Raw genomic sequence first — 21037 nt, 5'->3', positions numbered from 1 at the left:
TATCTATCTATCTATCTATCTATCTATCTATCTATCTATCTATCTATCTATCTATCTATCTATCTATCTATCTATCTATCTATCTATCTATCTATCTATCTATCTATCTATCTATCTATCTATCTATCTATCTATCCATCCATCCATCCATCCATCCATCCATCCATCCATCCATCCATCTATCTATCTATCTATCTATCCATCCATCCATCCATCTATCTATCTATCTATCTATCTATCTATCTATCTATCTATCTATCTATCTATCTATCTATCTATCTATCTATCTATCTATCTATCTATCTATCTATCTGTGTCCACCATTAACCATTTTTTGTCAACTTGAGCGTCTGGGAAGTTCGTGGTCTAATGGGTAAAGCATCACGCTGCTGTGCTGAAGGCGCCGGGTTCAACCTCACCTCCGCAACACCTTAGGCCACTTGGCCGAGAGTCTAGTAAACTCATAGATAGTAGTAAACTAACGCTTACGTTGACAAAGTAAAACAGTTAGGATGAAAGGAGTCGTAAGATAGGAAAGACTATTCCAACGCTTGGTCCATATTAGTTGTTATACTGTGTGAATATGTTTACGTCCCATCTCAACCTAAAATTTAAGAGCAGCGGGAGCTTCACTGAGCACTCTTGATTTATTATGCATCACCACTGCGGCACTTCTTTAACCTAAAATTGATTAAAACAGCAGCTAAATGAAACGTAAACGTCTATGCACTCTATTTCTCATGCACGCCCAGTTCGATATGCATTGCGCGGCATTGAAGAAGATCTACGATATTAGCTGGTCCCATTGTATTATCTCCGTTGCCGTGCGCTTGCTCGCTGATTACTGTCGCTTCACTAGATATATATGGCATTATTCGTGACAAAAGTTATAGGGATTTCTCTCACCATTACATCTTCACTGGAAACGTTCTACGGGACGCAGTGAACGTTTTCGCGATCGCTTTCTGCATAATCGCACGTTCTACAGGTTGAAGATTTTTTTTATTGAGTGGTAATAGTTTGCCCGGGTAGGCTGCTACGTTGTGTGCGCACCACGCCTATTCCTCCTGTGTTTCCGGCTGTGCTTGAACTGCGCAAGCGCCTCCGGGATTCTGCAGCTGGAACCCAGTGGAATGATCATCAAAGAGTACCCATCCATCCATTTAAATGAACGAAATGTTCTTTCAAACCATATTTTTTAAGACTTCATGGTAAAATATTAATAGGTTATAGGTAATAGGTAAAATATTAGAAGAGAAAATGACGGTCAAAGTACAATTTCCAGCGGTGCTTCAGCGAAGGTGTCTCAGTAACAGAAACAAATCTCGAAGGCTATGGTTTTGCGAACTGCCTGCGCCGGATGTAAATGGGGAGTCTGATATACGCCACAACCGCCGTGCCTTAGACATCGCCATAGCGGAGCAACTGCAGTTCCCGGCCTCTCCGCAGGTGCGAGCTCGTTGTACCAGCTGCATGGGTCGCCTACGCGCGCTCAAGGACTACGCGACGCCTCGGCGCCGTGCCTCTGCTGAAGCCGACACAGAGGACGCTGGTGCGCGGAAACCGGAAGAGTCCGATTCGGGATCCGACGACGACGACGAGGAGGCCGGTCTCATTACTGGTCCCGACTAGTGAGTTTTAAGCAACGAACAAGGGACGACCACTTTCTCGAGATTGAAGGGTTATTGGAGGAAAACATTAGCGAAAGTGCGAGTGTGATAGCCCTGTCACAAATCACAGGCATGCGATGTACCTCGTCAGAACGCCGTCGGCTGCCGCGTGCTCACAATCACGCATTCGTGGGACTACGATCAATTGAAATTACCTGCCTGCGTCACTAATTAGCATCAGTGGCCCCATTCCGCCTACAGATACATTAAATACCGTGCAGTAAGATAGTATGAAATAAACTGCGCTGGAAATATTCAGTCCAGAACCCTGCATGTTATTTGGGAAATATTCCTGTTTATTCAATTGCTCTGTGTCACGTAATTCTTTTTTTCGCGCTGTTTGTAAGTATCAATTTTATTTCTGTACGTATTTTCTTTGTTCTTTTATTGTGCAGGCATGCTCTAATATCGTATTTCAATAATTCTGTATTGAAATGCAATTTTCAATATTTTCAATATTTCAATACGCCCTTCCCCTCTTATCTATGTACCTTAAGTGGCCTACAAACAAATATATAAAAAAATAAGTAAACTGTATTCTCCACTCACAAAAACAAGATCATTACCAATCAATAACAGCTGTCTGGTCTCTTGATAGCAGTAATGACACTTGTCTGATGCGCATACCGTCGTGTTTGACAATCTGAGAAGCTTCATCTATATCGCACTTATACTGAAGGCGATTCGTTATGACTATGGAAGTGCTGGTAATGATGACCCGCAAGCACACTCGGGACAATGACTTGATATTTGAGTACAAAGCTAGCAAAAAAATTAATTCTTTAGCCTTACGTAACAAAACCATGTTCTGGTTATGAAACACGCGGTGTTAGGGCGTTCTAGATCAGTACTGACCACCTCGCGTTCCTTAACGTGCAGTCAATGTACGGTGCACAAGCGCTTCTGCACTCCGCCGCCATCGGAATGCGGCCGCTGATGCTGCGATTGAACCCACGACCTCGAGCTCAGCAACTCAATGCCATAGCCACTGGGTTAGCGTGGCCGGCCTAGGCGAGAACGTCGTGCATTTTTTTATAGCGTTAGCATGTTCTCACAAAGAGCAATCATGCAGCGATCACAGTTGTATGCTGTGCCACAGGTTACAAGTAATTTTATAGAGCTCCCGACTCGGTGCGGCTATCAAGGGACGAAACAGTTGTTATTGATGGATAATGATCTTGTTACTCCAGTGATCTTCGGCCGTTTATATTGCAATAACACTATATGGACATTTGGCGTGCTTTTCCGCCGTCGCCGTCATGTTCCGTTTAAAGTCCAAGGCCGATAACACCGTCGCCGCGTGCCCAGGGCTACATGTGCGAGCGAAAGCGTGAGAGGGGAGACGACGCTCGCAGCTAGATAGATAGACACCTAGATAGCACAAGGCCTATTCACTACGTCATGTTACTGACCCAGAATTTTCTTTGCCAAGGCTGGCGTGGCGAAAGCGGTGACGTCAAAATCACTGTTGCCTACTCGAGAGCATCCCCATTAGATTCTATGGCAGTCCGGCCACTAGCGTGACGTCAAGGGTCGGAGTGAAAAGGCTTTGTGCTATCTAGGTGGTGTTGCTCAATCTCGTTTGCGCGCAAGGGAGTAAAGTGGGGAGAAGCGCGTCGTATGGTGTCGCGCGTGAGGCACCCAACGTAGAGTCACCGGAAAAAATTTCAGAGTACCGCAAAGGTCGGGATTTGACTGGCAACACTGAGCGGCCACCGCCATATACCTTCCAAGCCGACTGCATCGCGGGAAGGCCGCAGTGTTGGAAGAGCTTGATATTCGGTGACACATCGGGTTGAGTGTTTACTGAAGTACAAATACTTTGTGCCCGGAGATAATGGTTGCTAAGAACGAAAATAAACTGTTATTTTGCGCGAAGTAATACAGCAGGTGGTTGTATTAACCGCCTATCGTGTTTACTGCTGGAACTGTGCTACGATTGCGGGCAGTAGCTTAGCGCTGCTATCGGAAGCTTATGCACACGTTTTCTTTCCCCTTCCGCGAAGGGGGCTACGAAGGAAACATTTCGTCACTTCGAGCGGGAATGAGGCAAGCTTGTGCTTTTGGGCATGAACATCGTGGACCGCCCTATCGGCTTCTATTGATTGTTTCCAAGTAGGACGAAACTAACACCTGACAGTGTCACAGGCACGTACGTTCATTGTGTAATTTCACAAGCTAAATCGGATACATTTAAGTTAGTTTGTAAACGGATACCGCGCGTTCTCGATTCTGCCGGGCGACTTCGTCCGCCGTATACGCACGAGACACTGCGACTGCCGTGTGCGCACCGGTGTTTGGCCGTGATCGCGTAAGACGATCTGTGCACAGCAGGCGTAAAAACCAACTTCGACGACCATTTTGCGCACTAAATCTTGTGGAAGGCCAATACGAGACATTTGCGTGATTACAGCTACGCAAGTGTACCTCTGTACACTGATAATGAGCGAGAGTTTGCTACATTGTGATTTATGAGCGCGGCTGTCTAGTGCGTTCATGTGCGGCTACTCTTCTCAACTTATTTATGACTGTTTTCTTAGACTGCCAAGATTTACTGCCTATGTAAAAAGAAAAGGAACGCCCGCTGGTGACGCAGTACTTCTTTTTTTCTAAGTTACATAGGCGATATATAATATTATTGTGCTATTAGAGCGGTTTATGTAACATGCATAGTGACAGAGTAAACTAAAGCTACTGGGTGTTCTGTTGTTTTGTATTTCTTGTTATGCATCAAGTACAACATTATTTGGGTATTCACCGTAGCATTTCAACATAAAACATAATATGTATGCTGACTTCAGTTCATTGCATGTGCTCGGCTTACAAGCTCTAAATTTAAAGCATGTGTTGTGAATATCACCTGGCCATTGGTTTCAAGCTCGAAATGCGTATGTATAAATGAGCGAAGGATAAGTGGAAAAAAGGAGGTATCATGGGCCTCACATTGACCATGTTTTTATTGACTGTGATCGTCACGATCTGCGAAAAACAAGTGCCATATGGGTCGAGTGACCCGAGGCGAGAGCGCACTCACGTGCGCGGAGAAATCATGCGAGTACCTGGTGCATGTGAGGACGCGGAATTCTCGCGCGACAAGTGTGCCTTTGCGTGCCACGAGCACGGAATAACCGCGTGTGTTGAGCAACAAATGTGTTTACACGTGTACCCGCGTCAAGCGTGCAAGACGCGAACGATCCCTGCAATGAACTCCTATTTTCGTAGCATCGCTAACACCGCGTGCACTTCGCTTAAATATCTTCTAAAACAGTGCAGAAAAGCACAAGCAAGGTGTACTTAATATCTCGCACACGCGCGTGTTTTTTGTAGGCTTGAAGTTTTCCCGGCCGATTCTGTGAAACCACGCAGAACGACGCTCTCGGTCATTTTGCCCGGTCGGAATGTAGGGAAAAGTCTTTCCAGACTCAGTTCGGTTGCTGCATCCGAAGGCGCAGCTGCCAGGCATGATTTCCTTGCATCAAACGCGAGGCCCACAATCGGAACATAAAAAAAAAAAACGTAGGGAACCTGCGCTGCCTGCGCTATAATTCAGCGGGCCCGCCCGGCGCTTGGAAGGTATAAGGCACCCCGAAGTCACGTGGTACGGTTGGGCCAACGAACGCCTCGGCGGCGCGGGGAAAACGAATGCGGTACTCTAAAATTTTTTCCAGTGACTCTAACCCAAGGTTGCGAGACACCTGGGGGAGGGGAAGGAGAGGAGGGTGGCGTTTTACTCGGGCTGCAACTGCGTATGTGGCGGCTGCGCGTAATCACGTGGCCGTAGCTTTATGCGTGATGTGTGTTTTCGGCACTCAGTTTGAGTTGAAGCTATATACAGCACGAAGGTCCGTTCACTCGCTGCTGCTACCGCGGTTGCTAGCGCCAGCGTTTTGACAGATAGTATCCGTGGTCATCTAGTGCGATGTGTTCGAAGTTTGGTGTGCGCACTGACACCATGTTTGTTAATTTAGTTAGCAAGCGAATGCTTTACACGTTGATATGGCCGATAACAGCACTATCCTTAATTCATATGAGTGTCTCCTAGTTAGCTATCGCAATCGGTGCTTCGCTTTTCGGGCGAAACTGCGACTTCCTAATATAAATAATAATAATAATAATAATAATAATAATAATAATAATAATAATAATAATAATAATAATATCAAACAAACCTTTAATTGTCAATATTGTAACAAGGCCTGACACTATGCCCCGCGGTAGTCCATTCAATGTTTGCACATTTAGAGACGCACTATACAATAGAAGCACAAGGACAGTTTTAGACTGATAAAGTAATCTGTAAAATGTGGCAAATTGGACCTATTGTTACATATTTGTGCTAATTAACACGTACTGAACTGTCAAACCTGTGTTTTCACTCTCGAACCTGGGTCATGATAGGTTAATTAGAACAACAGTAAAATTAAGGCCGAAGAGTTTGAATTTCTTAACATCACGTCGATACAGCTGCGCTGATCCAAATGTGACGCAGCTGATGATGATGATGATGATGATGATGATGATGATGATGATGATGTGATGCAGCTGATGATACAGCTGCGTCACAAATGTAAATTTCTTAAAGCGATGCCTCCTTTGCCTGTTCCCTCGACTTTTCCACTGCTGCTGCTGCTGATGCTGCCGCTGTCACGCACGCCATGTCGCGAGGTGGTTCAGAGCGCTCCTGCCATGCCGTGGCACAGAAGAAAGGCTACACGAGAAAAACAACGCCACTCTTGCTTGGTGAAGAGGCTCGGTCAGCCAGAAAAGGCGCAGGAATGAAAGACAGCTGGCGACATCGGCTCGAGGTTCCCGCATCTGCATGCCAGGGCGGCGCCAACTTGGACGGCATGTGCTTGCGCCCAGTGAATGTTTTATTATAAAGGTTGACTGCATTATGTCCTAAAATAGTCATAGATCGAACTTAGAGAACATTCATTAAGGTACAACAGCCCAAGTACAAGCAAATAACTTGAAATCCGTGGCGTCAGACAGACGCGCCGGTACTGGAGCTTAGGAGTGACCCTGAAAAGAAGATTTGAACCTTTATTTTTTATTTTAATAGTGAACCTATTAGTGCCACGAAATTGACGATCATAGAGATTTGGAAAAAGATAACTTGTCAACCTTAAGGGACTAGTGTTTCTGTTTAGTGCTCCTCTGCGGCCGTTTAACGTAACATTAAAAAAAATTATACTCTATTCCTTCCGTATTTACCCTTCAGACATAACGTATACGCAGTGCTTCCCGCCCAATGGACGAAGTGAACAAAGTAAGTGGAACAGAATCGTTATCTGAAATCCTGGCGCCGTTTTTACATTTTGCGTGGACTCGTCCTTCGGGCGAATTCCATGAACAACGATGCCGCAGGTGTCCAGTACCAGCTATAAGCGGAAACTCGTCTTCGTTCAAGCCAATGACAAAGGCGATAAGAAAAGGATACCAAACGTTACGAAACACCAAATACGAAATACTATACAGATATCAGCTGCGACACGTCTCACCTTCCCAAGATGCTACGTCTAAATAAAAACAGTCTGATCGCTGCTTCGCTGGAATTTTTATTGTCATCCTGCGAAGTCAAGCGAGTCTGTGCTCCCGGAGACCCTTTTCACTACGCGACCGCGAGCGTTTCCCTGCAGCCCATTTAGCTAGGCACCAATAATTAATTTCCTTCGGATGACTTAGTGTAATTAGTAGCACTATGCCACTAGAATCTAATGCCATCAGAATCCAAAGAGCATACGCCATTTTAAAACCTCTTATTTTGCGCTGTGCCCATGCGACTGCAGTGAGATGATCTGTCACTTGGAAGGCGTGCTGATACTCGGCAAATCCTCCTGCGGACCCTGCAGTGACACCGGCCTGGTTGAGCTCGTCCCCAAGGCAAGCAATCGACCCATGACTCCAATTGTCCTTTTGACAATAAATCAGTATACAATAGCATATACACCGATGGGTATTTTTTGGGGGGGGACCCTACAAGATATTGAAAAATCGCCTCTGGCAGATAACATATCTAGTCATTGAGGGGGATTGCTGAAAGAAGCTGACATTACTTTCGCGTGAATTTCATATGCGTAATAGATCTATTGTAGAATATTTCACTAACAAACCTTTGAAATAATACCTTTATGGCACATATTGCAATTAATAATAGAAGTCGATGCGTTTAACTGGAATGTTAATTATTTATTCCATTTCGTAATTATTCGATAATGCGTTTCCATTTCCGTGCGAGTAATGCCCGCCGCTGTGAGCAATGGAGCCAAACCAAAATTTGTCTTCCGCAGGCGATTCCGGAAAATTTTGTATTTTCGAATAAACCACTCAAAAAAATACTTGATTTGAACCCAAGTAAGTGTGTTTTACGTCGGTTTGCACGAAGTAGTTAAACAAACCTCGTTAATAGAGTTGCTAGCGGCTATAAAGCTGTTGCCAGTGAGAGCAACGCTGATCATTAGGCAAATGATAATTTCGACCTCAAGAATTGCGCTATTCCTACAGAAGATGCTCTTTTGTGAGTAGAGTTTGCATGAACTGCATCCAATATTTGTGTTTAGTGAGTTTCAGATAGAGATTTTAAAAGAAAATCCAGATTATTCCCCGAAATCTCTAGTCACTGCGCTTGATTTTTGCCCCACCTGTGAAGGTAAGGTTAAAAGGGAGCTCAGCGCCGCCCTCTACGTAATAAATTGAACTAGCCTCTTGAACTGTATGGTAACGTTGACAGTATATTGAGAAGTTTGAATAGTTTGTCATTAAGCTTCATTTACTTATTTTTTCTTAATTCCGCCAGAAACCATCTCATGATGTCTGTCGGCGTTATTGCGATTAGCATCGAAACAACGCAGCGACGGACTGTAATTACACCACTGAAACGCATAAAGCAGGAGGTTTGTACTGCGACCGTGTTCCTTTTTTGCGCTGCCCTCCGAACAAGCTACGCCATCGAGCGTCGGCGCCCCAAAATCATATTGCCCAAGTAAATATAACGTGGGTTCGATTCCACCCGTACCATGAAGCCTTGAAGGACATTTTTTTTTGTCATTGGAGATTGGTACATAGCCACTGGCGCATACATAGTGACCCTAGTTGGCATGAAAAAGGTCCAGTAGAGAATGCCACATATCCTGCGACCCCCGTTGACGTGTTAGAGCTTTATTAAAGTGTGCCACATACCCAGTGTGACGCGATTGGTGCCGCAATTTGCCCGGATGGTTGGTGTCTAACCTGTTGCCCTAGCACAACAGCCAGATGCTCGTCCGATCTGACCACGAGCTACGCAGTGACTCACGTCGGCGTGAAAGAAGCTAGATACGGTCACATGAAACATACAAACAAATCCAATGAAGTATAGAAGATCGAAACACAGACAAACATGTCAGGGCTAATCGCACTAAAAGCTGTAACGGCGTGCAACACTGCAATATTCTACAGAAAAACTGCTCAACGTTGCAGAAGCGCTCAAATGACTTATTTACCAGTTAGTACTAGATAAATTACAAAATACTGTTAATCCGCACTCGGTGTCACTAACAGTCGGTCAAAAGGGTACTTCCTGAGAGCGCCAGGAAGTACACTTTTTTGTGGCGCAGTTATCGCTATTTTCGTCTAAACGTAATGAGCAAAATTGTTTTTACTGCGAAGCATTCTGCTGCGAATCTAGCCAGTTTCTGTTGGCCGAGATTAACAAGCTGTTTTCATGGGCCGATCCCGGTGACTGTGCATTCCAGAATTACGTGGCGCTTGGGCGACTGGGAATTTTCACTGGTTTTAGTTTCCGTTCTATGTTATACCTTCCCATTACACACAATCTCTCTTACCGATTATAAATGTAAATGGTACAGCGTATATCCTGTAAATAACCGTTGACTATACAACAGTTACATTATTCATACTATTATTCTCTTCAAATCCCGAGTGCTTCGCAGTGTCAACTACGGTTGAGTCTGCCAAATTTGTTTCTCTCTAAGGAGCTGCCAGCTCAGCTGGTGACAATAGAAGTACGCAGTACCGGCTCTCCCAGGCTTCCAGAATATGCTCGCGTGGAATAACAAAGTTTACCGGAGGTGACACTCACTCACGTCTCCACCTTGTTCTCGTTTCCTCGATGCTCTGATAAGTGGACATAAATAATTTTGATACTCAAGACAGCTTTCGTTAGTCTTCGCTCTTCTCTTTTTGAGCTATTTCTCATTAAAACCCACATAAAATGTTCATATTTCCATTACCTTCAGTTTGCTCAGACTAACGGGGTCGCACTAAAAGGCATCAAATTGAATTTCAATGTCCCTTTTCGCCAGTTGCAGAGCTTTAACGCAGCAGTAGGTTCTTATAAAAGAGCAATTCCTTACCTGTGTAATGCAGCGTTTCTTTTGATCTGCCACTACTAGATATACTGCAAGGGCGCAGTATTAGAGGATGCGTAATATTTCGAGTAACGCTGTTCATTTCTGAAGTAATGCCACACACGCTGCGTGGCCCAGGTGCTACGACTGGCAGGGCTGGCGTCCTCCCATTCCCGGCGTCGTTCCCGCTCACCCGACCGGCGTCCCGTGCGAAAGGTGCTTCTGTACGGTCCTTCGGTGACGGGCAAGACGTGCTTGGCCAGTGCCATTGTGGCACGTAACACCAATGCCACCGTCTACTATGTGTCAACACCCGTGCTGCTCAATAGGCGAGTGCCTATCGTACTGAGTAGGAAGCCTGCTTAATTTACCTTACCATAATCTCTAAGTGATCGATTTCCAGTGCCGCACCACGCCGCCAAGGAGACACTCAGTGCGTCGAAGTGCACTCACCTAAGGGATCCAAAAATCTGCCGCCTGGCGTGCGTATTATAGTGTCAACGGGAACAGCATACACAGTAAAATAACTTACACCCTTGATGGTGAGAATTGCGAATCATAACACCCTTGAAGGGTGTTTTCATTCAAGAAACATCCCATCATCATGACTTTTTGCGAAGCATAGGGAAGTTCTAGGTGCCATAACACCCTTTTACCCACCGAAAGGGTGCACTGACTAAGAATATTGGGGGTGGGTGCAAGGGTGTTTTTGTTTGTTTTTATCACATTCACAAACATACAGTTGCACGAAGAGACGGCGTGTCCCACGGCACTAAAAACCAGTGGCGGATCCAGAAATGTGCCCTCCCCTACCCCAACCGCTTCCCCCCGAGACATGTCGGGCTTTCAGTGCCGACAAAACTCCTGAAGAGAGTCCCCCTCCGTTTCACTGTCTGTTTTGATAAGCCGTTTTGAAATATGTCCTGCGAAAAACCTGTTGCTGAAGCACTACTATCTATTATGCCACAGTGTTGCAGGTGGCACACAGTTCTTAAATGTCGTCACGCACAAATTCCGAGGAATCCAAAAGCGCGCACCTACTTTTTCTAGTATTGAGCATTTAACCAAAAGAAAAATGTTCAAAATGTTTTCAGCACGGCAGAACTAGTGGAGCTCTTGCTTTTGGGACGCCAGGAATCTAGCAAAATGAATAGGCCACGTGACAGCATGCAGCTGGACGCGCCACAATTGCTCTAAAGCAGTGCGGTCGTCTAGGTTTCTTTCAAGCATGACAAAACAGGCAGAAAAGGGTGCGACGAACCATACGCGAACAAAAGATACGCCGATTCGAGAAGCTTTGACCCCATCTGACCTTCTTTCGCCGAATCAATAACCCCAATTCGTTCTGCTTCTCTCAAGTTTATAAACAAGGTAGGTTCGTTGGCAAACTTGAGCCTTCTCACCCACCACAATGCTTTGCTCAAGCAGCATCTGCGGAAAGAGCCGTGCAAAACGCTCATGGCTTCGCGTCTGCGTCAATTTACGATGCTGGCTGTACCAAAAGAAACTGTTAAGTTTGTAGTTGTATAGTAAGGGAAAGTTCTACTGGCTTACAAACAGCTGCCTGAACGGAGTGCTCAAAAAGAAAGGGAGAATAATCTAAGAAAGTATAGAGAACCAACGTACAACTTGCGATGCATAAAGTATTTACAACACCGTCTAACAGCGGTATTTACTCAAATATTTCGCCTCCCAAACTGGAGACAGCATTATTGCATGCATGAATAGGATATTAAGCCAATCATTGCGGATATAACGAGATTCCAGAAATTGGAGGGGCATTTGCAGACCCATCTTTGTTCACGGAACAGTGGTGAGCCATTTTTCAAGTGTGCGCGCTACTGTCCACCTTCCAAGTACGTTCGCGATGACTTGGCATATGCAGATCCGTCTCGCGAGACTCGCCCGTCTCCCCTCGCTAGACGGGTAGGACAGATGCACATGCTGAATACGGGAAAGAAATACTTTGCAGAATGAAATTGAATTTTGTCAAAACACCAGAGCTCTGGATTGCAGGTTAGAGCGTGCACAGGGGCGTTCTGCCAGATTTTAAAGCGAACCTTTCTATGCCTCCTCCCTCACTCTTTCCAATTCTGCTGCTGCTGCTGCTGCTGCTGCTGCTGCTGCTGCTGTCACTTGCTTGCCAGCCGCTTTCGGTGGGTGGTTTGAGGGCGTGCATAATGAACATGAGAGGGACGCGGGGAAGGCGTGTGCGAGTCCTTTTAGCGAGAACTTCGTGGGCATCGCTACAATACTTCTTGGACCTCTTTGGCCGTCAAAATGCCCACTGAAACACCCTGGCCATCGACACAATGCCCTCTGGAAGACTAATTACGCGTTAGCCCCCTTCTGCGCACCCCAACCCACCGCAAAAGTAGTGCAGAAGGTGCAGCACTTACTTTTTTTTACTCACATGCAACAGCGCAGAGGAGAGACAGTATGATACTAAGGGGAGACAAGAGAATGCTTAAAGCCAACACCCAGACGAAATGTCATCACAGTTCCCACACTTTACCAAGAAATCGTTGTTGTCATTCAATAGCCTTTACCACAGCTGCACCCTCGCCGAGCAAAGGGGTTCGTCGATGGTATAGGCACAGCTATTGAATAGGAACAATACTAAATTGCTCTGCTCGTGGTAGTTTGAGGGAGAGAGTAGTTGGGTTGAAAATGACTTGTCTACCGCATGCACAAAATACCTCGATTGTGAATATATCTTCCTCATTACCCGTCAAACTGCTATTATATGCAACTGCAGTAAGACAAAGGCCGACATCAGATTATAAGCGACAACTCACGGTGCTGTCCACCAAAGGGGAGTCGTTATTATATTTGTTCTTTCTATTGAGCGGTCATCGGCCGCACTTGCTCACCCGCTCTTAAAAAAAAGAAAGAAAAAAAAACCCCGAGATCTGGATTCGCTTCGGTTGCACTTTCACGACACCACGCAAAGACTTCGTACTTGGAAACTTAAGGTTTTCGTGTAGTTCTGCACATGTGAAATTTCGTGGTGTCGCCTATACGTTTAGAAAGCTATTATGCAAGTACTTTTATATCTGCCGTTCGTCCAAGCTATTTAAAATTTGCGTGAGCACACCAGTACAGAAATATGAGCATTGTGAACTTCTTGAAAATGCCAATTAAAGCTTTTTTTCTCTCTCTCTCTTTCTCAGCGCATAAAAGAAAAGACAGACTCGCAAGTACCTCTGTATCTTATAAAATCAGGAAGGGCCACGTCTCTTTACAAATGAACGTCCAAGCAAACAAACAAAAAAAAAGCATCGAGAAATAAATTCACTTACACGCAGTTACCAGCCCACCTTTGCTCCTTTTGATTTGACATCAGCCCATGTTTCTGGGAATAAATTTCCAGTGAAACTACCCGTAAACACAGAAAATGGCTTAGAGGTAGCGTAAAATAAATAGCTTTGAAAGTAATACACACACGTAGTTTAAAAGAGTATTTTTTTTTATGCCTTGAAAACGAAACCGAAATTGAAATAACTTCCCCCGACGGGTGTCGCCGCTATCGCCGCTACGTCATTTCCTACGTCTCGCGGCGGGCCGGCGGGCCGTCGGGTGCATGTGTGTTCTCTGTGACATTCTTGAAGTTGTGAGTAATTAGATAGTTTTTTGCTGCGTTTAGGTTGTACCACCTCGTTGTTCTCGCGTACTTTTGTGCTCATCGACGCGAAGTGAGCGTCCGGAGTGAAGACGACGCGATTGTGCGTGAGAAAGAAGGGCAGCAGCGGCCTACGACATCGGTGTTTCTTTGTGACAGTGTGTTTACTACGCCTACGACGGCTGTCATTCGTGGCGACGGAGAAAACATCTTCAATTCGGCCTGAACAGTGATGAAGTGGACGTTTTGTTTTTCGGCGGAATCCATCGTCAACATCGTCCATCCACTACGTAATCGAAATGGTGTGCCCACAGTACACATCGTGGCAGCGCTCCACCTTCAAACCGAGGGCCTTTTGCAAGGCGCATGAACTGCTCATATAAAAGGTACGTACGTAGCCACGTTCAGCGTCGCGTTTTTATAGTGCGTCATTGTGGTAGTAATCTTCGCGCAATTTATTTAAAGGACAGCACAAGGTGTGTTGGATGCGAGTGTAGTATATGTACTCCAGGCGTAGCCTATGGGCACCGAATGTGAAAAAGAAAAAAAAATGAATGTTTCATTGTTCACGTGTCCTCAACTAGAGTTGTAGAGAATTAAGTACTGCTACGCGTCAGTATCCGGCGCAGGCAGGTAAATAATACTTTGGTTTGGCTAATTAGTTCATTCTGTTACTAAAGATGGGCGCATACTTATACCGGTGTCACACGGCCACTTTCGATCACGATTGAGCCTGTTCTGGATCGAAATTTTCGACCGCGATTGGCTCCCGTCCGCCGATTTTGCAACGAGGCCAAACGCCTCCAGAAATTCGATTCCAGTCAGGATCGATCGCGGCCAAAAGTATGCAGTGTGACAACCGTATTAAATGTCGCTTGCGTACTTTCACTCAATTGTTATAGTTCTTTTTTTTTTGTCGTAGGTCCCGTGGTAGGTAATGGCGCAGGCAGCTTGCAATGCTTGTGGTTTCATGACTAGAACTAATGCAAAACAAAAGAACCACGACCGTCCCGGCTATGTACTTATCCTTCGCATTAAGTTGTGCTCGTTTGTTCTAGAAGCTCTTGTGCTGTTGCGGATGAACGCATGGTTGCGCTATTTGTTTATAAATTTATCTTTTTGTATAAATAAGCACACCGAGCCTAATCAATTTTTTTCTCGTCCTTGAACTCGTTTCTTGGTTTCACGCAGGCGTGCTTATTACTACTACTATTTGTTTTCTTGATGTGTGGCTGAACCCTGCCTAAGGCGTCCTTTCAGTTGTCAACAGTATTTCTGAAATGAATTGCACTGAGCGTCCTACGGTTAGAGTACGTTTCACTACCTTATATTAATGTCTAGTTAAAAAGGGTATGGTTATTGTAACTATTCTTGGCCTTTATATATGTATTTATTAAGCTGGCAAATGCTTAATTGTATTTGCTGTTTTGAGAGGTTCTTTTATTGAGTGGTCAATCTCGGGTGGTATTAATGGTGGATTGTTTTCTTGTGCCCATGCAGTTACAGTCAGCATGAAGCAATTGCATGGGAACTGACTGGCTGTCTTGGGCCTACACATTGCTGAAAAGACAGTGAAGACGTCTGAGCCGACAGGTATACTTTTTTCATCACAATTGGCCTACATATTTTTTACTGGAGGATGAAGACCTCCCCCAGTGAGCTCCAATTACCCCTGTCTTGTGCTAGCTGATTCAAAGTGAAGCCTGCAAACTTTTTTGGCTTCATCATAGTCTACTTCTCTACCGTCCTTGACTACGCTTCTCTTCTCTTGGCATCCATTCTGTAACTCGAATGTGCCACCGGTTATATGCCCTATGTATTACATGGTTGAAGAAGGCACTTTGGCTAGTTGGTGCTCATTGCAGACTTGAGACATCAATAACTGGCGTGAAAAAGACAACATCAAGAAGCACATAAGGAAGAACTCGAAACTTCAACTGAAATTTTGATACACAGAAACATGGAATGCACAGAATGCCGACGGACAGAAACAACAAAGGAGCTATCGGAACAAATTATCAACAGGTTAATTTCACTTATGAACATTCTTGGTAAGAGCCAGAGACGGGTGCTTACACACCTATTCCCCGCTTTTTTGATGCAAAGTGGTTCATATATTTCCCTATGTACCTGCTTCTGGAGCTGTCTGAGCACACGATTGCTTTGAAACTGCTCGGTGCATGAGCACGTATGGCGATGATTGGCCATGTGGCCCCCAGCCACCAAGGCACTCAAAGCTGCCCTATGTTTCCTCAAGCCAAACAGGTCGGTGTTTAAATGACCGCTTGGGGGAACAAAGATAGGGCAGCTGTCATGGCTGGTGGCCATCTGGCCAATCATTGCTGTAAGTGCTCATGCACTGAGCAGTTTCAAAGCACTCATCCGCCCAGGCGGCTCTAGATGCAGGTCGACATGAAAATATTCGAAGCACTTCGCATCGAAAAGCGCGTTATAGGTGTGTAAGCACCCCTTCCCTGGCTCTCGCCAAAAAAGAGTGTTCGTATCTCGAAATGAACCTGCCCATCGATTTGCTCCGATACCTTCTGTGTCAGGCAGGGAAAAGGAAAGATAAATGTTGCTTCCATGCGTCGAGGTCGCATCCCCTGAATCCTATGTTTCTGTGGAGCCAAAATTTCAGTTGAAGCCTAGAGTTCTTTCCTGTGTGCTTCTAGCTGTCGTCCGTTGTCTTTTTCGCGCTAGTTAATGATGTCTCAAGTCTGCACTACATGGCCTGACCAGCTCCCTTCTTTACTCTTTATGTCAGCTAGGATATCAGCTCCTTCGTCTGCTTTCTGAACCACGCTGCTGTCTTCCTGTTTCTGCTGCCATCAGGATAGGAGTGGACATGATAAATGAAACTGAATGTCATTTAGACAGAGGAGCAGTGAGACTTGCTGTGCTTTACCTTTTGTTGTTGTACATAATAGTTGAAATTGCACCAACACATCTTTTCCACCTTGTGATCTTCCCATAGCTGCGGCAAATAAATATATAGGCTTTAAGAAACTAGAAATGCAGTTTGCCTAAGAAAGAGAATACTCTTGCACTTAAAGGTAATGTGTATGATGCTCTGACTCCTTTGATGCATGTGCCTTGAGAGGTGTTGATGCTGTTCTTCATTTCTTTCTCAGCCAGCTTTACTTGATGGGGCTGACTTTGTATAAAGAAATAAGTTCTAAAGAAACCATAATACCTAACAGGCAGAATTGTCGAGGTTGAAAGCCAAGTTTTCTTTCATGACATATTTTATTCAGACGGTACTAGTTGATCCACGATGTTCGACAGCGCAGACTTGTACAAGGGACGTCAAAAGTGGCGAGAAATGGAACAAATGCTATCGCCTCTTTCTCCATCCTTTGTCGTGTTCACATTGTCTAACGTCATCGACCAGTACCAACTAGCCCGTTTGCGTACCTGTACTAGTTGGGCCATTTATACTATGGTACTCTAAACCAAATGTGATAAATTCAAAATTGGTGCCTTTTCTGTATTTGTACAAATAACTGTTTCATAAAATAGTTTAAAGTGTTATGGTTTATATCATGTTTCGACACCACCATAACCTCATAAAATATCTTCATGGATGCAAAATGTGCCTCTTGTGCAAGTTCCGTGCTAGCCTGACATGGAGAACAAACCTGGCAGAAGATAGAGCACATGCTCTTTTGTAAATAAAATGCATGATTGCATTTTCTTGGCAGTTATTGCAATGTTTTCTGATGTTTATATGCATGATCATTAATTATCTCAGCTGCTGAAGACACATCACTAGACACTGAGCAGAAAAAAGTCTGATTGTGCAGTACTGTTGAAGTCATGCAACATTATGTTTAAGCAAACTGGCAGGGATGCTAGCTGTTAAAAAGAAAAAGCTGACTTCAAGAAAAATTTGCACTCCTAAATGTGGAATTGAAATGCACTATGCTTATAAGCTACAAAAGATTTCCAGGATGATCAGATTAGTTACACTGGCCATTTGCTGATTCAGTAAGGTTCACTGAAGCTTGTTTTTAAATTCACGCTGTTTCTATACAAGGTGATGATTTTCAGTTTTGTGGAATTTTTAAATATAGCCCTGTTGCATATTGCATAATTCTAGTCCTTGAGCAGGAATATTCAAACAGGCAGATATATCTTGCACGAGAAATCGAAACATATCAAGCTAATTAGAAAATTTTATTATCTTTTGCATGAATTACATTATAGCTAATATAAACGAAAAGAAAGCGGCTTAACCGATGAACCCGATGTTTATTAATCATATCCTAAGAAGCCAGCAAACACTGACACCAAGGACAAGTTAGGGTAAATTACTTGTTATTAACAAATGAAATAAAGAAATGATAAACAAATGGAAATGAAAGTGGATGAAAAAACAACTTGCCGCAGGTGGGGAACGAACCCATGTCTTCGCATTACGCGTTAGATGCTTTGCCAATTGAGCTACTGCGGGCGCCGTTTCCCCATCACTTTCTTGGGTATTTATGTTTCCTAGTAGAACCCTGGGAGTGTTTGCCAGCGCCACCACATATCTGGGGCACATATTGTAATTTGCGAATCATAGCCAGTGACACTATAAGGTGTATCTACTTGGAATTTATTTCCAGAATGGCGTCAGTTTGGAGATATGCACCATCAAACTTGCTGTAAAAATGCACTGTTGTTCCACTTACTTTTTTAACAAAATGTGCTTTTATGCACTGATGCACAAAAGTAACGGGAACACCCTTGTGTCTTGGTCTTTATAAGGGAAATATTCCTAAACTGGTGTCATTCTGGAAGTTCAAATGCATATGTCTTCCAAGCTCACTGGCTACAATTAATAAATTGCAATATGTGCAGTAATATAATTAGTTACGAAGTTAATTAGTGATTTTTTTATTTAGTTGAGCATGTGTTTCGATTTCTCATGCTAGTAATGTCCACCTCTTCAAATAATCTAGCTCAAGGACAAGAATTATGCCATCTGCCGCAGGACATCTTTTAAAATTCCAGAAAACTTAAAAATGATCACCCTGTACAATCCTACTACAGTGCTAAACAGCCAGCAGCCTAATCATCACATATAAGAATGCCGTAACAACACTGACAAGTGCATTAAAGTTTTCTGCGCTTCACAGATGAAAGATGTTGGCCATTAGAATGCTTGATCTCAGTGTAACTCACAATCATATAACCAGCAAGATCAAGTGAAAGCAGATCACAAACTTCATACATGAAAGGCTTTAACTGTGCTTTGATTAAAATAGCTAAACTTCTGTGAAGCATGATGGATTCACTGTGTTGTTTCAGTTAAAAGCATCTAAATGATCAAATGCTAAAGTGTTCTTGCTTGGAAGATTTTAGGGAAAACCTCTGTAATAAAAATACCAGCAGGATTATGTGCTTGCTTAGTGGAGATGGCTAAGATGATGTCAGAAGGTGTAGGTAGGGCTTCTTTGTAGTAGAGATGCCAAATAGTTCTGACAGAGGGGTTGTTACCAGCCATTGTGTAAGTCAGAGATTAAGAAAAAATAAAGGTCAGCTTAGTGATGCTTAGTATAAAGAGAACAACAGGAAAACGAAACAAGTAATGCTCTCAACTAAGATTTTAAAATTTTCGTTGAATATGTTACAAATAATTGTGTCAAATATTTTAGAGGAACCATGCTTGATAAACATTTGCAGAGCAACCACCATGACAATTAGGGATCAAGAGCACACCAGTGAGGCGAATTTAGAAGCCTAAGATCACTAAATTCTAGTTTTAGGTCAAATGTCACACACAAAAACAAACTGCACAGCGTTATTGCTATAATATGAGGGCGGTTAAAAAAGTAATGCCTCCAAACCCACTACTTTACCAGTAGTACTGCAAACATTTTGGCTCTTTATCATTAATGCACTGATGTTTAAGCTATAGAATGTCACTTGACCCATCTTCCTATCTCTTCGCGTTCCAAAGTAATCGAGCAATGCATCGCATCCAGTGGTGATGTCCAGTTGAAACAGTGGGCTGTAATTGAATTGAATTTCTCACTGCGGAACGTTCTACGCCCTTCAACATTCATTGCCATCTGAAAGCAGTTTACGGGGATGCCGGTGTTGAAGTCAGCATTGTGCGTAGGTGGGCAAGTACTGAGAAACATCAAAATCCAGCCGCATCAAATGTCCAGGATCAGCACCGAACTGGACGGCCCACAACGGCTTCTTATGAGGATCATCAACATCAGGCAAACGAGTTGAATCAGGTCAATCGTAGGATCAAGCAACACCAGATTGCTACAACACTCGCTATTTCCATTAGTTCAGTGAACCACATAATTAAAAACCTCCTGGGTTACAAGAAGAATTGAACTTGTTGGCTATGCTTCGACTTTTTCATGTCAGTTGTCAGTTACTGTGACACCCAACAAGCGCAAGTCTTCTTGTAACGCAGGTCGTTAATGATGTGGTTCACTGAGCCAACGGAAATGGCGAGTGTTGTTGCAATCTGGTGTTGCTTGATCCTGCGATTGCCCCGAGTCAACTCATCTGCCTGATGTTCATGACCCTCATCAGAAGCCATTGTGGGCCGTCCATTTCGGTGCTGATCCGGGAGATCTGATGAGGCAGGATTTTGGTCTTTCACAGTCCTTGCCCACCTCCGCACAGTGCTGATGTCAACACAGGCATTCCTGTAAACTGCAGTCAGATGGCCATGAATGTTGATATGCACACAACCTTTCACAGTCAGAAATTCAATTACAGCCTGTTGTTTCAACTGGACATCACCACTGGATGCCATGAATTGCTCGATTACTCTGGAACGAGAAGAGATAGGAAGGCGAGGCAAGTGACATTCGATAGCTTAAACATAAGTGCATAAATGATAGAGTTCAAAATGTTTGCTGTAATATTGGCAAAGTAGTGGGCTTGGAGGCAATAATTTCTGAATTGCCCTCACGTAGCCTGTCTCTCCTACATTCATGATGTGGCGGATTGAATGCCTTATTCTTTCGAAATAACGATTTCTTGGAAGTAAGCACTATCTGTGCTTGTTTCTTTAACCTGCTCTTCATGTGATCTTGAAATATTAAAGTGAATGATGCAGGGAAGCACAGCATGTGATGTTTCGTGTACTTTTCCTGACATTAAATTGCAACAAATCATTTTACAGGTAGAAAAGAAGCAGATGGCTACAGCGATCAGTGAAGAAATGGCTTCATCTATGATGGCTCGCCTTAGGACATTGGAATGCAGCTACACAAAGGCATCATCATCCTCGCCTCTGCCCTGGAACTTTGGTTTGAATGAGTCTGTTCTTCAACGTAGAACGGCCACAAGACTTGTCACCATATACAAGGCATAGTGCAAGCTCTAAATATTGTACAGGAGGCTAGAATAAATGACCCTCCAAGCAGTCACTCTGTGTCTGT

At 44.1% G+C, this 21037-nt stretch overlaps 1 protein-coding gene and 1 long non-coding RNA gene across 2 annotated transcripts in view; both read left to right on the top strand.

The window, feature by feature from the left end:
- Window positions 1-21037, top strand: part of LOC135918534 (vacuolar protein sorting-associated protein 4-like) — a 42568-nt gene that overhangs the window by 717 nt on the left and 20814 nt on the right. The window contains exons 3-5 of the mRNA XM_065452149.2: window positions 1450-1631; window positions 7460-7553; window positions 10157-10347. Of these exons, the coding sequence (XP_065308221.2) occupies window positions 1450-1631; window positions 7460-7553; window positions 10157-10347 (467 nt within the window). The remainder of the gene's footprint in view (window positions 1-1449; window positions 1632-7459; window positions 7554-10156; window positions 10348-21037) is intronic.
- On the top strand, window positions 13653-20969 carry LOC139051908 (uncharacterized). The gene is made up of 3 exons (XR_011509594.1): window positions 13653-14026; window positions 15141-15233; window positions 20779-20969. It is a non-coding gene; the product is annotated as an uncharacterized lncRNA (long non-coding RNA).

The sequence above is a fragment of the Dermacentor albipictus genome, unplaced genomic scaffold (assembly GCF_038994185.2).
Source record: "Dermacentor albipictus isolate Rhodes 1998 colony unplaced genomic scaffold, USDA_Dalb.pri_finalv2 scaffold_15, whole genome shotgun sequence".
Taxonomy (NCBI): Eukaryota; Metazoa; Arthropoda; class Arachnida; order Ixodida; family Ixodidae; genus Dermacentor; species Dermacentor albipictus.
The sequence above is the reverse complement of the archived record's forward strand: the minus strand, read 5'-3'. Positions and strand labels throughout refer to the sequence as shown.